Below are 13,371 nucleotides of genomic sequence, written 5' to 3' on the forward strand. Positions count from 1 at the left end.
CATTATTTGGGCATGCTGACCCAAGCTAATCCCCATATGTTAGTTGGCAGAGCTTAAATGAAAGGTCTGAGGGGATATGTGAGAGTGAGTTCCCAGCAGGAAGTTAAGACTTTTAACAGACGGCTAAACTGGATATTGGATATTACAGAAGTACATGTTTTGGGCTGTCTGTGGGTTTGTATCCGTGCTCCAATCACTGTGTCTCACAACATTGGAATGATTGCCAATCATTGTGTTATTATGAACACAATATTGGAGGCTTGGTAATAAATATTGTGGCGAATATGTAAAAACATCTCTAGAGCACATTTCTGGAAAAACAACAAATCCACCATGTAACAACCTAACTTGATAAAGCTCCACTGTTTATTCAAAAGAAAGGACCCACTTTGTGCTACTATGTGCTGATTGGTTTCTTTGTAAGATATATTCATACATTACTCTCACTAGGACTAGAGAGGACGAGAAAATGTGACTCTCCTCATTGCAAAAGCTTTCATTTATTTCTACTAAAGTGAGTAGCTGGTTCAACATGGACATTTCCAGGTGAGACACACATATTGGGGGAGGTATGTGCACTGACAGCACAGTGGCCACCTCATGGCTTTGCACACAGGCCATGGTGTTCTGCCTGCCTGCACTGGCTTTGAGAGAGTGAGTCATGGGTTAAGTACTCGGTGGTCCTCTTTTGTTCCACAAAACAAGTAGCCTAGTAGGCTGTATAAAAACGTTGACCCGTCATGGAGTTTCCAGAATGGTATCTCTTTGGCCAGTGCCTCAGACAACAGGCTTGGATTGATTCTGTGGGTTCGTGGTCAAAATCTCACGTTGCAGGGCGATTACAGGAACACACGCTGACATACAGGTAACGTGGAGCCTACACTCATTATTTTGTTTCACAATTGCCAGCTACATTTGTATTATATTCTCATTCTCAGACTCTGATTTTGTTAAATGTGTGTTATGAAGCTGCACAGTTCTTACATCAGCAGCCTAATAGTAGGTTACAATTGTATGTCAGCCTAGCACTGGTGAGACACATGTGCAACGCGCATGCGTATTCACAACGGGTAACTAGCTAACCATAGACATATATACTGTATACTATGTCTATGTAGCTAACCGTATGGATACAAACTTTCCTTATGGTCTGAAATCGTGGTAAACTGGGTGCACGTTGGGCTTAGAAGTCATTTAAGACTAGCTAGCTGTGTAGTATTACATTTCCAAGAAATGTTTAGAGCAACGTTTCGGTACACCGTGCCGAACGACTTGGGCATTTGTGTGTGGTAGTTGTGCTAAAAATATCAGCACAAATCGCCAAATTTGTCGATGCCGTGCTGTAGTGTGAGTGTGATTGGCTGAAGGCGACATTGTCGCCGGCTTTATTGTTAAATGCACGCTTGAGAGGTCGGGGGTTCTGAAAGGCAGCCGTCGGTACAAAGTTATCAAGTAAGTAGCCAAAATTCAAGAGTGCTTTGTAACCTAGCGTCACAACTACCATAGGCTAAACAGAGTCAGGGTTTCCTCAAACCCTCTAGTTCACTTCTGCCTCAGCAATGAATGAATGATGAATGAATGACGCCTGATTCGAGGTGAGGCCACTGTGATGTGTATTGTATTGAATGTATACAGAGCTTACGAGAGGTTTTAGCAGAGTATGACAGTTTTTAGTTTAGAGAGTTTTCAGTAGGATCCTGTTTGATTGATTGCCTTTCTTGACACAGAACGGTTGGTGTAACCGATATAGAAAGAAAAGGTCGAGACCCCTTTGCTGCCATAGTCACGTGACGCAAATTCACGAGGTATTTTTCTCTTAGGAATTGTTTATTGAGGAATTCAGCTATGTTTTTCGCTAATTAAATGATCACGTAGCCTGACATTTGATGCATTTGTAACTAAACATTTGCATCCTAGATTCGACAAACTCCCTTTAAGATGGCCCAGGATGTTGCCAACGTTGCCAGAAGAGTCAATGAAGTAGTTGAAGAAGGAAAGGATCATTTAGGTAAGTAACGTGATGCCACCGCAATAATAAATGGGGCTTCTGCTAATAGCCTACCGTTACTGTTCCTGAATTGGGCTGTCCATTCTGATTTGTTAGTAGGCTAATACTGTTAGCTGTCACAAGGAGAATTAATTTACTGAAGCCCATAAACAGACTAATCATTATATAGAATCTTTTTCAGCGAGTCGGAGCTTGTTGACACATGTGTGTTTGTGGGTGTGTATGTTTATGGGTGTGTATGTTTATGTATTATTGTATTGTAATGTGTATGTATTAGTATGTATTTGTTTAGGTCACATAAAAGCCTAATATCCAGACAGTATAGCAGGGCCATTTTAAATAATGTTCACCATCTACTTATAAAATAATTATTACCGGCTCATTGGTTTCAGTGGCAAAGCATAAAGCCAGAGTCTAGTATGGCTTCCCTGTAGGTTGGTGGGTGTTACACATGAGTACACTTACATGAATTTATATTTGTTTATTTGTTTAATGAATTACTGGCACCTGCTGCATCCTTACGTGTGCAGCTGATGGTCTCTCAGTAAAGGTAGATTTACACCTCTGTAACTACGGGTGCGGCTGACCGCGCAGTTGCATCCGCGGACTCGTTTTGGTTTATGGTTCCTTAAGGTTCCCCAAGGGTTGTGCTTGTTGCAAAGCGATTCAACGCCAGAACAGTAGGTGGAGTAACGTTTTTTTGCCTACCCCATGACGCGAATGGACACGATGAACGGGAGATTTTTCTGTTGAAAATGCCTTACTTTATAGACAATAACGATCATACACCCCAGTTGCACTAAACAACACTCAAACAAATAAATATTGGATTGTTAGTCTATTAAGTATTGTATTTTATTAATTAGCCTGTTGTTAACCTTTCCTGCTAATCGTAGTCTGAGATTACAGGGGAGACTTTTGTTTACTGCTCCAGAGCCGAAGTGATCTATATTCTTAACTCCGGGGTTATCTCCCTTTCCCTTCTGAATGTTGAGTGAAGTAAGCGTATTTATTGCAGCGGGACAAAGAAAAATGAATACATTTGTTACACGAAATACAAAGGTTGGCAATTCAGTACCAGTGGTGAAAAAGACAGATCACATGATGCAGAAGTTCGTTTATTGATACATATTTTAATGACTGCCACAGCGCCTTTAAAACGCCGTGTTTATAAGTTACATTATTCAAAGATGAAAGATAGAAGGCGAGATAATCGCCATGTATACCTTCTCATCATGAGTGAATGTCAGTGCTTGTAATACAATGGTGTTGGCCGCAAATTAACTCCACTTCACGTTAATGTTAACTTTTGTATATGAGCAGACCAGGCTCCATTCTATCGCTTGCCTCAGGGGTGCAATTGATTGATTCACATCAATATGAATGGATGACATGGCTAACAAGTGGTGGAAAATGAATATGAAAGTATTTGTTCGGTGAATTAGCGTGTTCTCTCCAAACAATGCAGTCAACGGTTTTTAACACCAAACAATCGCAGTCAACGGTTTTTAAATGTCAACATAGTGGTACAGCCTATCATCTGAAATATCACGGTATGTCAAAACAAACCTTTGATCTAAACAGAATATTCAGTATGGAATAGGAATATTTCAGAGCAGTATCTTTTATCGCGTTTGACAAATATGCTCAGATTGCTGTTCAGGTAATTTCTCCTGTGAGAATGGGATAGTATTCTATCCATGAATTCGCGGTCATTTGAGGTCCTTATAAGTGTTTAAAGAGGGTTTGTAAAGATGCTCATATCTTCGGACCTCTTCTGTTGTGTATGTTCATAATCATCAAGAAGAGGCTTGTGAGACGGTCTGCAGGTTATTCATGATTCAAAAATATTGTAGTCTTGCCTTGGCCTTTAAAAATGGCGATACTGTGCTATGAAAACCGGAAATGTGAGACTCCTGAAAGGATGCGGTTAGCAGCCAATCACAGTCTTGCGGGGTGCGTGAGCCCTGGGAGGATTTTGTTGGATAGTTACAAATTTTGGCAGACGCACTTACGTGTTATGTAACTGCGCAAGGGGCTTAAAACAGCGCTTATGTATCTTACGTGCTTACGTTTCTACGTTAAAACCGAGTATAAAAGCCCCTTAAGGGGTGGGGCCATCCCTTTAACTGCAATGACACGGAGCCTGTGCAGAGGAAAAAATGGCAATGGTGTAGAGACTGTGTGAGGTAGAGTCGCTGAGATGGAGTCGCTGCAGCAGGAGTCGTTCCTTTGTATGGACGGATATGAACGTTGTTGGGGTACTCGGGGAAAGGAGGGTTTTTCTCAGGCATGATCAGCCCAGAGAGAAGCTGGTTAGCTTTGCTCCACGGCAAGTGGGTTTTTGTGTTCGTTTTTCTCTTCTGGTTTAAGCCAGTTACGTTAATCACCTGTAGCCACAGCAGTAGAAATGACTCGCACACCCGTTGCATTCGCGTAGAGACCACACAGGGATACCAGGAAGCACCAGACAGTTTTTATGGAAAAGATAAAAATACAAAAAAAAGACTAAACAAACAAAACTGAACAAAACGGAAAGGAATAAAACCACACAGATCTTAGTTACGGCCCTACTTCCTGTCATTTTGCCCATCATCTTATGTTTCCCAAGCTGTGAGAGTAGCTTGGTACATAACATGGCTGACCTGAATGCCTCAACAGAGTTTCATGACATAATAGAGTAAGTCTTCATTTATTTACTCATAACAGAGTAAGACCAACCCCAAGGTGGCTAACTGCAGCACATGAGAATTCACTTTCAAAATGTGGTGATTGTGATGGCCAACAGGTGGCAGTGTTGCGCCAGGTCAGGAAGATGTCTGTTTTTGCCCATTCACAGACAAAGGTTGTTTGATTAAGGTTGTGGTTGTTAATATCAGGTTGGTGGCTCGTACACTGATTTCATAACAGATTTAGTAATCACGGCAAATGAGCTGAGCTGACAATTAGTCTCATCAAGTAATGTCCAATTATCTCTCTTTTGAAAATGTCCATTACAGCTTTGTGGGTTTTGTATAGTGTCACCATGGTGACTGTATTCGTTATCTCAGTCAACAGTCCTGTTTTTTTGCAGATCTGTCCGACTGCAAGTTGATCAGTTTCCCTGATGGAGTCTTCAAGGTGTTGAGGACCGCCACTGACAATATACGGAGCATAACACTGGCCAACAATGAGCTGAAAGCCTTAACCAACAAATTTTTCTCCACATTTGTCCAATTAAGAGGTGTGTAATTGATTCAGTAATTCAGGAATTTCAAAAGCTTGTCATTTTTTTTTGTCATACCTTCTTCAGGTGTCTATGTAATACAAGTAAGATTTATTTTGTGCTCTGAACAAATGTATTACTTATTGCACTTCCATTTATTTTATTCCATTTATCAATTCTTTTTCTTTGAAGTAACACATTGACCATTAAGGCAATAAAATGTCATACTTACTTGTTATCAATCTGATTAAAACTTCCACACAGAGTTGGACCTGCAAGGCAACAAGCTTTCCAAATTACCAGACGCTGTAGGTGAGATGAAGCATTTGACCAGCATCAACTTGTCCCAGAACAAGCTCAAGAGTTTTCCAGATAGACTGACAGAAATCCGTACACTTGAGAACATAAATCTGGAAAACAATGAGATATCTGGTAAGCAAATCTCTCAGGAGAGGTATTACAATTGAACAATCACTATTTTTTATTGGCATTCAGGTTTAATCAGAGAGTGGATTCAAATATCCTGCATTTGTATTACTCTAAATTGCAATTTTTTTTATAATGCTAAAATAGAAACCTGATTAAAACCAATGTATTACATGTGCTTGCTTCTTGAAACATCTTTAAATAGTGTGCATGCTTTTACAGAGACCATATATGGCATTCTGGTGGCATAGTGGCTGTTTTTTAGACAAAGACTTGATTTAAAGTGGCATTATGTAGGAATTGCTAATCGCTAACGAGATGCTAGCGGCTAAACATAGCGAAACCTCTTGAAATTTGCTTACTTTGACCCTATGACAAACTAGTGAGTCAACAACTTTCCTAACACAGTCAAACATCAAGCAAGTGCAACACAAGACGAAGCAAGACGGCAAATAAGCTACTTACTAGTTCGGCAGACAGTAGTAACCGGGCGGCTTCAGGCAAACCTACATAACCCAGTAATATGCCTACAGACCCTGGTATGGCACGGAGGCGATTCTCTATATTAAACGTCATTGTGGCGCCCACATTTTTTTTAAGCTGTTATTTTAAGGTAAAACTGCTAATCCTAACCCTTACACTGAAGTACAATTCCTACATAATGCCACTTTAACACCTGTTCAATCTTATAAACATGCATGTGTCTTAATTTCAGACCCGTTCAATCTTATAAACATGCATGTGTCTTGATACGATATGAAATATTGATCACCCGTTCTCTTTTGTAATAGAGTTGAAATTCATTGAACCAAATGTGATTAATTCTTGTCTCTTCACTCTAGATGAGAATGAGATGAAAACGAATTACTAACTAGGCTAGTAGGTACACACAGACCAAGGATATTATTAATCTGGGTAGGCTTCCCTTGGCAGGGTATACGTTTAATGAACCGTAGGTCTTCACTGGGGAACACAAATTCAATCTGTATTACACTTCCCAGAGGCAAGTGTGTTGATGCAAGTTCAGCAGACCCAATCATACCTTCCCTGTGTTGGCTCTCTCACGGACTAGAGGGTTGTCATTGAACGTGTAATGGACCATGGGCAGACCACAGTTGATTGGTAATGCAGGAAATGCCATGGAATTGGAGGAACCCTAAGACAAGTGGCATCTTGACATTCTGTTCAAATACAAATTTAATTGTCAAGATGACCAAATGCAGAAGCCTTAAATGTCAGAAAATGGTCGCGTGGTAGAAAATGACATTTTGAAAATAAAGTGAAGAGCGGCTTGCATGCTAATTCATTCCCCCCTGTGTGAATGTTGGCATACCTGATGGGCACAGTAGTCTTCATTTAACCCACACGGTTTAATCAGTGCCCTGTGGGTTTTCTTGAAAGTGTGGACAGCACAGCGATTTGGAAGTAGCTTCAGAGTTCTCAGAGGGATGGAGAAGGGGTGTTCATGGGCGTTCATCTCCACTGCCAAAGACATTTTTGTGACCATGGCTGCAACAGATAACTATATGTGTAACCTCAACAAGCAATTTCACAAATGGACTGAGCCTTTTATGCCCTTTAGCCTCTTCATACAATTGCCCTCTACACTGAAGTAGATTTTAAAATCCAGTCGGAGAGAAGTATGATCCACATTCTGGAATGCAGAAGACCCAGACAGTGCATGTTTTGTTTAGTGGTGAACCAGAACAGCAGGATTCATGCGAGTCCTGGTCTCTAATCTTACATTTGTAGACTTTTATCAGCGCCTGGATTCATGGGCTTTTTACTGTTTGCTACTTATATATAGACTCAGGGTCTGATTTGGAATATTGGGCTCTTGAAGTCAAGAGAAAAGAATAGAATCAAATGAGCTTTGGATTTATTTATTTATATATATATTTATTACTTAATATGTATGTACAGTCATGGACAAAAATATTGGCACCCCTGCACTTATGTCAGATAATGTACCAATTCTCCCAGAAAATTGTTGCAATTACAAATGCTTTGGTATTCTTATGTTGATTTCTATGGTTTGCATTGGAACAACCCAAAAAAGCAGAGAAGAAAAGCCAAATCTGACTTGATTCCACACAAATCTCCAAAAGTGGTCTGGACAAAATGATTGGCACCTTTTCAAAATTTTAAGAAATAACTGTATTTCAAGCATGTAATGCTCCTGTAATTTGTATTTAAACTTAACTGTGGCAAGTCACAGATGCTGGTAATATAGAAATCGCATTTGCAACCAGTTAAAATGGAGCAAAGTGTACTCAACCTTTGTGTTGTGGGTCTGTGTATTTACATTTAGTCATTTAGCAGACGCTTTTGTCCAAAGCGACGTACAAGGGAGAGAACAGTCAAGCTAAGAGCAATAAAAAAGCATGGTGTAACAATAAATACTACTTTACATGAGAATTAGAAAAACAACAACCTAGAAAAGAGGAAAAAGAAGTGCAGGAATGTAACTGCTGAAGTGCAAGTTAAGCGCTAGTCAGGTGCCAGTTAGGAGGGGAGGTGCTCTCTGAAGAGTTGGGTCTTCAAAAGCTTCTTGAAGGTAGAGAGGGACGCCCCTGCTCTGGTAGTACTAGGCAGTTCGTTCCACCAACGTGGAACTACAAATGAAAATAGTCTGGATTGCCGTGCTTGCACGGACGGCAGTGCCAAACGACGCTCACTAGACGAGCGCAGCGTCCTGGGTGTAACATTTGCCCTTACAAGAGCATTTAGGTAGGTGGGAGCAGAACCAGTAAGCACTCTGTAGGCAAGCATAAGTGACTTGAACTTAATGCGAGCAGCTACTGGCAGCCAGTGGAGCTCGATGAGTAGCGGGGTGACGTGTGCCCTTTTCGGTTGGTTGAACACCAGACGCGCCGCCGCGCGCCGTGTATACCACACTGAGCATTGAGAAAAGAAAGAAGAGCAAATAGTTGTCTGAGGAATTGAGAACCAAAATTGTAGAAAAGCATGGACAATCTCAAGGCTACAAGTCCATCTCCGGCGATCTTAATGTTCCTGTGTCCAATGTGCGCAGTGTCATCAAGAAGTTTACAGCCCATGGCATTGTCGCTAACCTCCCTGGATGTGGAAGGAAGAGAAAAATTGATGACAGAATGCAACAAAGGATTGTTCGAATGGTGGATAAAAAAACCTAGAACAACTTCAAAACAAATTCAAGCTGCCCTGCAGACACAGGGTACAACAGTGTCAGCTTGCACTATCCGTCGCCATTTGAATGAAATGGGACGCTATGGTAGGAGACCAAGGAGGTCCCCACTGCTGACACAGAGACATAAAAAAGCCAGACTAGAGTTTGCCAAAACTTTCCTGGGGAAGCCAAAATCATTCTGGGAGCGGATCTTAATCCCATAGCACACCTGTGGCATGATCTCAAATCAAAGAGTGGTCCAAAATTCCAGTAGAGAGTTGTAAGACACTCATTCATGGTTACAGGAAGCAATTGATTTCAGTTTTTTTCCAAAGCTTGTGCTACCAAATATGAAGTTAAGGGTGCCAATAATTTTGTCCGGTCCATTTTTAGAGTTTTGTGTGGAATCAAGTCAGATTGGGCATTTTTTCTCTGATTTTTTGTGTTGTTCCAATGCAAACAAAAAATGTGAATACCAAAGCATTTGTCATTGCAGCAATTTTCTGGGAGAAGTGGTGCATTATCTGACAGAAGTGCAGGGATGCCAATATTTCTGTCCATGAGTGTGTGTGTGTGTGTGTGTGTGTGTGTGTGTGTGTGTGTGTGTGTGTGTGTGTGTGTGTGTGTGTGTGTGTGTGTGTGTGTGTGTGTGTGTGTGTGTGTGTGTGTGTGTGTGTGTGTATATATATATATATATATATATATATATATATATATATATATATATATATATATATATAAAGTATCTTAACGTGTAGCCTGAATTATAGGGCACTTGCATTAGAAAGAGTTACAGAAGCCCACCCCCACGACTGTTTTTCTATTAGGAGTAGATTTTCCCTAACATCACAGTTAATTGGACGGGGCCTGAGTTAAAGTCCTCATCATGAACAGTGTGGCCTTAACTACATGTGTCGTGTGTGTGTGTGTGTGTGTGTGTGTGTGTGTGTATATATATATATATATATATATATATATACACACACACACAAACAGCCTCAGCTGTTGCTTCCCAGTGCTCTGTGTGCAATAATCCGCTCATACCTGCCCTCACAGGTGGGAAGATGCTATTTATTCTTACTGGCAACATTTGCTGGGGGCTAGAACAAATACAGAAACTGTGAGTGTGGAAATTGAGTTTTTCTGTTCTCACGGATTAGGAAGGGTTATTGAAGGGCTTTCTCCCCCCCCCAGGGCACACATCACTAGATATAATAGTTGAGCTGTCTTGAAACTTGTGGTATGGAGGTTGAAAGAAAATCGCCGGCTGAAGTAGAATGGATATTTGTGTATGTTTTAATAAAATGCTAAGCATACCTTGGCAGTCATAGTACAATATACTGAGTTGATAAACAAAACGTGTACACATTTACTAGCTTTTGCATATGTTTGTGATGCAACGCCTGACCCGTGGCCATGTTGGCTTTCTAATTTGGGGACGTTTTGTGACATTTATACATTCCTGATTTTGAGCACAGTAACAGTTTAACCTTTCTGTTTGACATCACACACACCTTTTTATTTTGTTCATTACACCATTTTTTTTTTTTCAACAGCATCTGTGTGATTAATTATGTATCGGTCCTTAATTAAAGAATCAGTCCTGGCCTAAGACAGACTCTAGTGTCCTTAAGGCTGTTATAAAGTTATCCAATTAGTTCCCAAAGTTCAGTGCCCCAAGGGCATCCTATGCACGAGTCAAATAACAGTTCATTTCAATGTTCAGAAATGCAATGATTCATTCAGCTTCAGTTCAGTTAATCCGTGTGCCTACAGGATGATCTTCGTATTACCTGTTTCTTTTTTGAAAGCAACATTTGTGCACAGAGCGTAGCTCAGAAATCAAGTTTACCAAGGAAATACACACACACTGTGAGAATGAGTGTGCTGGGTCGGTTCTTCTCAAATGAATCTGTTCGCACACTCCTTAGTGTTTTGCCGGTTGTGTTAATTTTCAATTCATTTTCAAGTATGCTTGTCACAGTAAGTATGCTTAATCATAGTCTCAGGCTTACCCTTGCACTCTTTTTTTTCTATGCATCTACAAAATGGATTGTTGTTCTGTGCAAGCATGTCTTAGAGAAAGAAGAAACTCTCTACCAAGTGGAGAGGCAAAATTCATATTTGTGCTCCTTGTATCATGTCCATGTAGCACAAAAAAAAAACAATAAATCTATCATCCACGCTCAATGCAAGCATGGAATTGAAAGATTAAGCCCCACTCCCCCCACCCGCAGTGCTGAGCGGATCCCCTTGGTCTGGTTCCCAAACACGTTAATATTTCAATCCGGGTTGCCTGATGATCCTACTTTGCACACAAGACGGGAGTGCTAGAGACAGCTACCACTGCCATTGAAGTGCCTCGGATGACCAGATCTTACCCCCCCCTTACTAAAAAAATTTAAGAACTAAAAGTTGCTCTTTCAAGTTGCCTCATTGTCAGCAGTATTGTCTTTGTATTGCTCTATTCTGTTATTAAAGTAATAACTCGCATTAAGTTGTGCATTTATAGTAAATACCAGCATGGTCTTCTGACATTCACCCCTATGACACACACATCAAAGACTCTCCAACTTGTGTGACATTATGTTAACATATTTCAACATTGTGTAAGCATAGGTGTCCATACCATTGGTTTGATCAGACTAATGCTGTGCTAGCAGCACCCCCAGGGGCGACAGTGGTACAGGAGGTAGAGAAGTCGTTTAGTAATCAAAAGGTTGCTAGTTCGATTCCCTGTCGAAGCGTCCTTGAGCAAGACACTGAACCCCTAATTGCTCCTGATGTGCAGTGTGCCATCAGTGTAAAATGTAAAATGTGTATACATTGTAAGTCGCTTTGGATAAAAGCGTCTGCTAAATGACTAAAATGTAAAAAATGTAAAAAGCACTGATCAGTGTAAGTAAGTGTTCTCCACTCTCTGCTCTTGTGTCCACGCAGATGTGCCTGTGGAGAAGCTGTCCAGCATGCCAGCCTTGAAGACCGCCAATGTTAGATCTAATCCACTCGAGGGACAACGTCCCAGTGTCTCAACTCTCAGCTTTGAATTGCTTATTGATCCGTGATTTTTCTGCCATGAGGATAAAAAGTGAGTTGGACCAGATGGATTTTTAAACACAATTTGCACTTGGCTTTTTGACACCGTGCAGTTTTTACCAAACCGAAGAAGGGCCCTGAGGTCTCTTTTGTATTTACTCTGTTCTCTGTGCTTTTTTATATAAATACACCAACATTTTATGCCTTTTAATGTAGAATCACCACATGAGGGTTCTAGGTGTTCTTAACTGAAGCATGGATATTGGCCTGTTACAGTGGCAGGACAAACACGTTAATATTTCAAACCAGGTTGCCTGATGATCCTACTTTGCACACAAGACGGGAGTGCTAGAGACGGCTACCACTGCCATTGAAGTACAACACAAGCATTCGCTTTCCCTGTAATGAGAAAAACATTAGGCACTCAAAGGCAACACCACACAATAGGCGCCCTCTCATCTCTGAGTTAAAGCCATGCTCTTCTGTGTGGCGGTGATACACTTGGACAAGTGTGCTATGTTTCTCTGTTCTTATCACAAGGGAAAACATACATTTGCATTTCAATTTGTTTTACTTCTGTGTCTCAATTGGTGTACTCTGTACACCTTTCTGCATCGTGTGGATCCCCCTCAATCTCCCTCCTCCTCCAACTCTTCCTTGTTCTCTCACCTGGGAATAAAACTCTTTTTTTAAATTTATTTTTTTGGACTGTGAAGTTCTACAACAGAATTGTAATGCCTGCCAAGCTATTTTGATGCAGTGCATCAGTGTTGTATTCTGAGCAATTAAAGAAACCCTCTCTAAAAAATGGACAGGTAAAATAAATCTGTCAGTGGGGCAAAATGTGATTGATGAGTTGTTTGTACTTCTTGAATCAAGTTTGTACTTCATGTAGATAAAGCCATTGTCTATAAGCCCTTCAGACAAATAGACCAGGACAAATTGGTGTGGTTTATTCCCAGTGCATCATATAATCTTCTATCAATATTTGTAACCTTTGAGGAACAAAATGCCATGACCGTATTACAGACCAGCTTGTTTTTTTTTTTACAGTAATAGCACAGGAAATGTCATTTATATTTAGAGACATGGGGAAATTCATAAAACATCAAAACTAAAACTGCTAATTGTCAGGATTTGGTTGCACAGCTTTTTTTTATCAGTCAAGAGAAGATACAGTAATATGTGGCAATAGAAAGTGATATCTACTTGCATATTCAACGTGTAATATTCAACATACAGTATGTAATTCCCATAAATGAGTACACATCAGAACATAAGGAATACTACATAAAGCTTTCCTTGTCCCATTCATTAACCTATTCCACAACATCCCAATAGAGATGATTTGAGCATGCTAGATTGTCATTTGCCCATGTTGCCACACATTCAAATTGAACTGATGAGGAATCCGAAGTAGTGCAGAATTCATGACTCGTTCTTTAAAATGAAGACAAGGTCCAGCAGGCTCTGTGTGCTCAATGACTGCTGCACTGAAACCAATTGTTGATAAGAGGAAGTCTGTAAGAATTGATTGAATGAAGTCCT

General features: G+C 40.5%; 1 protein-coding gene across 5 annotated transcripts; it reads left to right on the top strand.

The window, feature by feature from the left end:
- Window positions 1–520: 520 nt before the first annotated feature.
- Window positions 521–13,167, top strand: lrrc20 (leucine rich repeat containing 20). Of its 5 annotated transcripts, none has more exons than XM_031561350.2 (6): window positions 522–865; window positions 1,728–1,805; window positions 1,918–2,008; window positions 5,082–5,231; window positions 5,478–5,645; window positions 11,728–13,167. In XM_031561350.2, the coding sequence occupies exons 3-6, from the start codon at window positions 1,939–1,941 to the stop codon at window positions 11,850–11,852; spliced, it is 513 nt and encodes a 170-aa protein (XP_031417210.1). In that variant the 5' UTR covers window positions 522–865; window positions 1,728–1,805; window positions 1,918–1,938; the 3' UTR covers window positions 11,853–13,167. The 5 variants fall into 5 exon arrangements, with proteins under 5 accessions (XP_012686558.1, XP_031417210.1, XP_012686556.1 ...); XM_012831102.3 differs by lacking the exon at window positions 522–865 and adding an exon at window positions 1,074–1,452; XM_031561349.2 differs by lacking the exon at window positions 522–865 and adding an exon at window positions 1,495–1,595.
- Window positions 13,168–13,371: the final 204 nt, after the last annotated feature.

This window comes from Clupea harengus, chromosome 23 (genome assembly GCF_900700415.2).
Source record: "Clupea harengus chromosome 23, Ch_v2.0.2, whole genome shotgun sequence".
NCBI lineage: Eukaryota > Metazoa > Chordata > Actinopteri > Clupeiformes > Clupeidae > Clupea > Clupea harengus.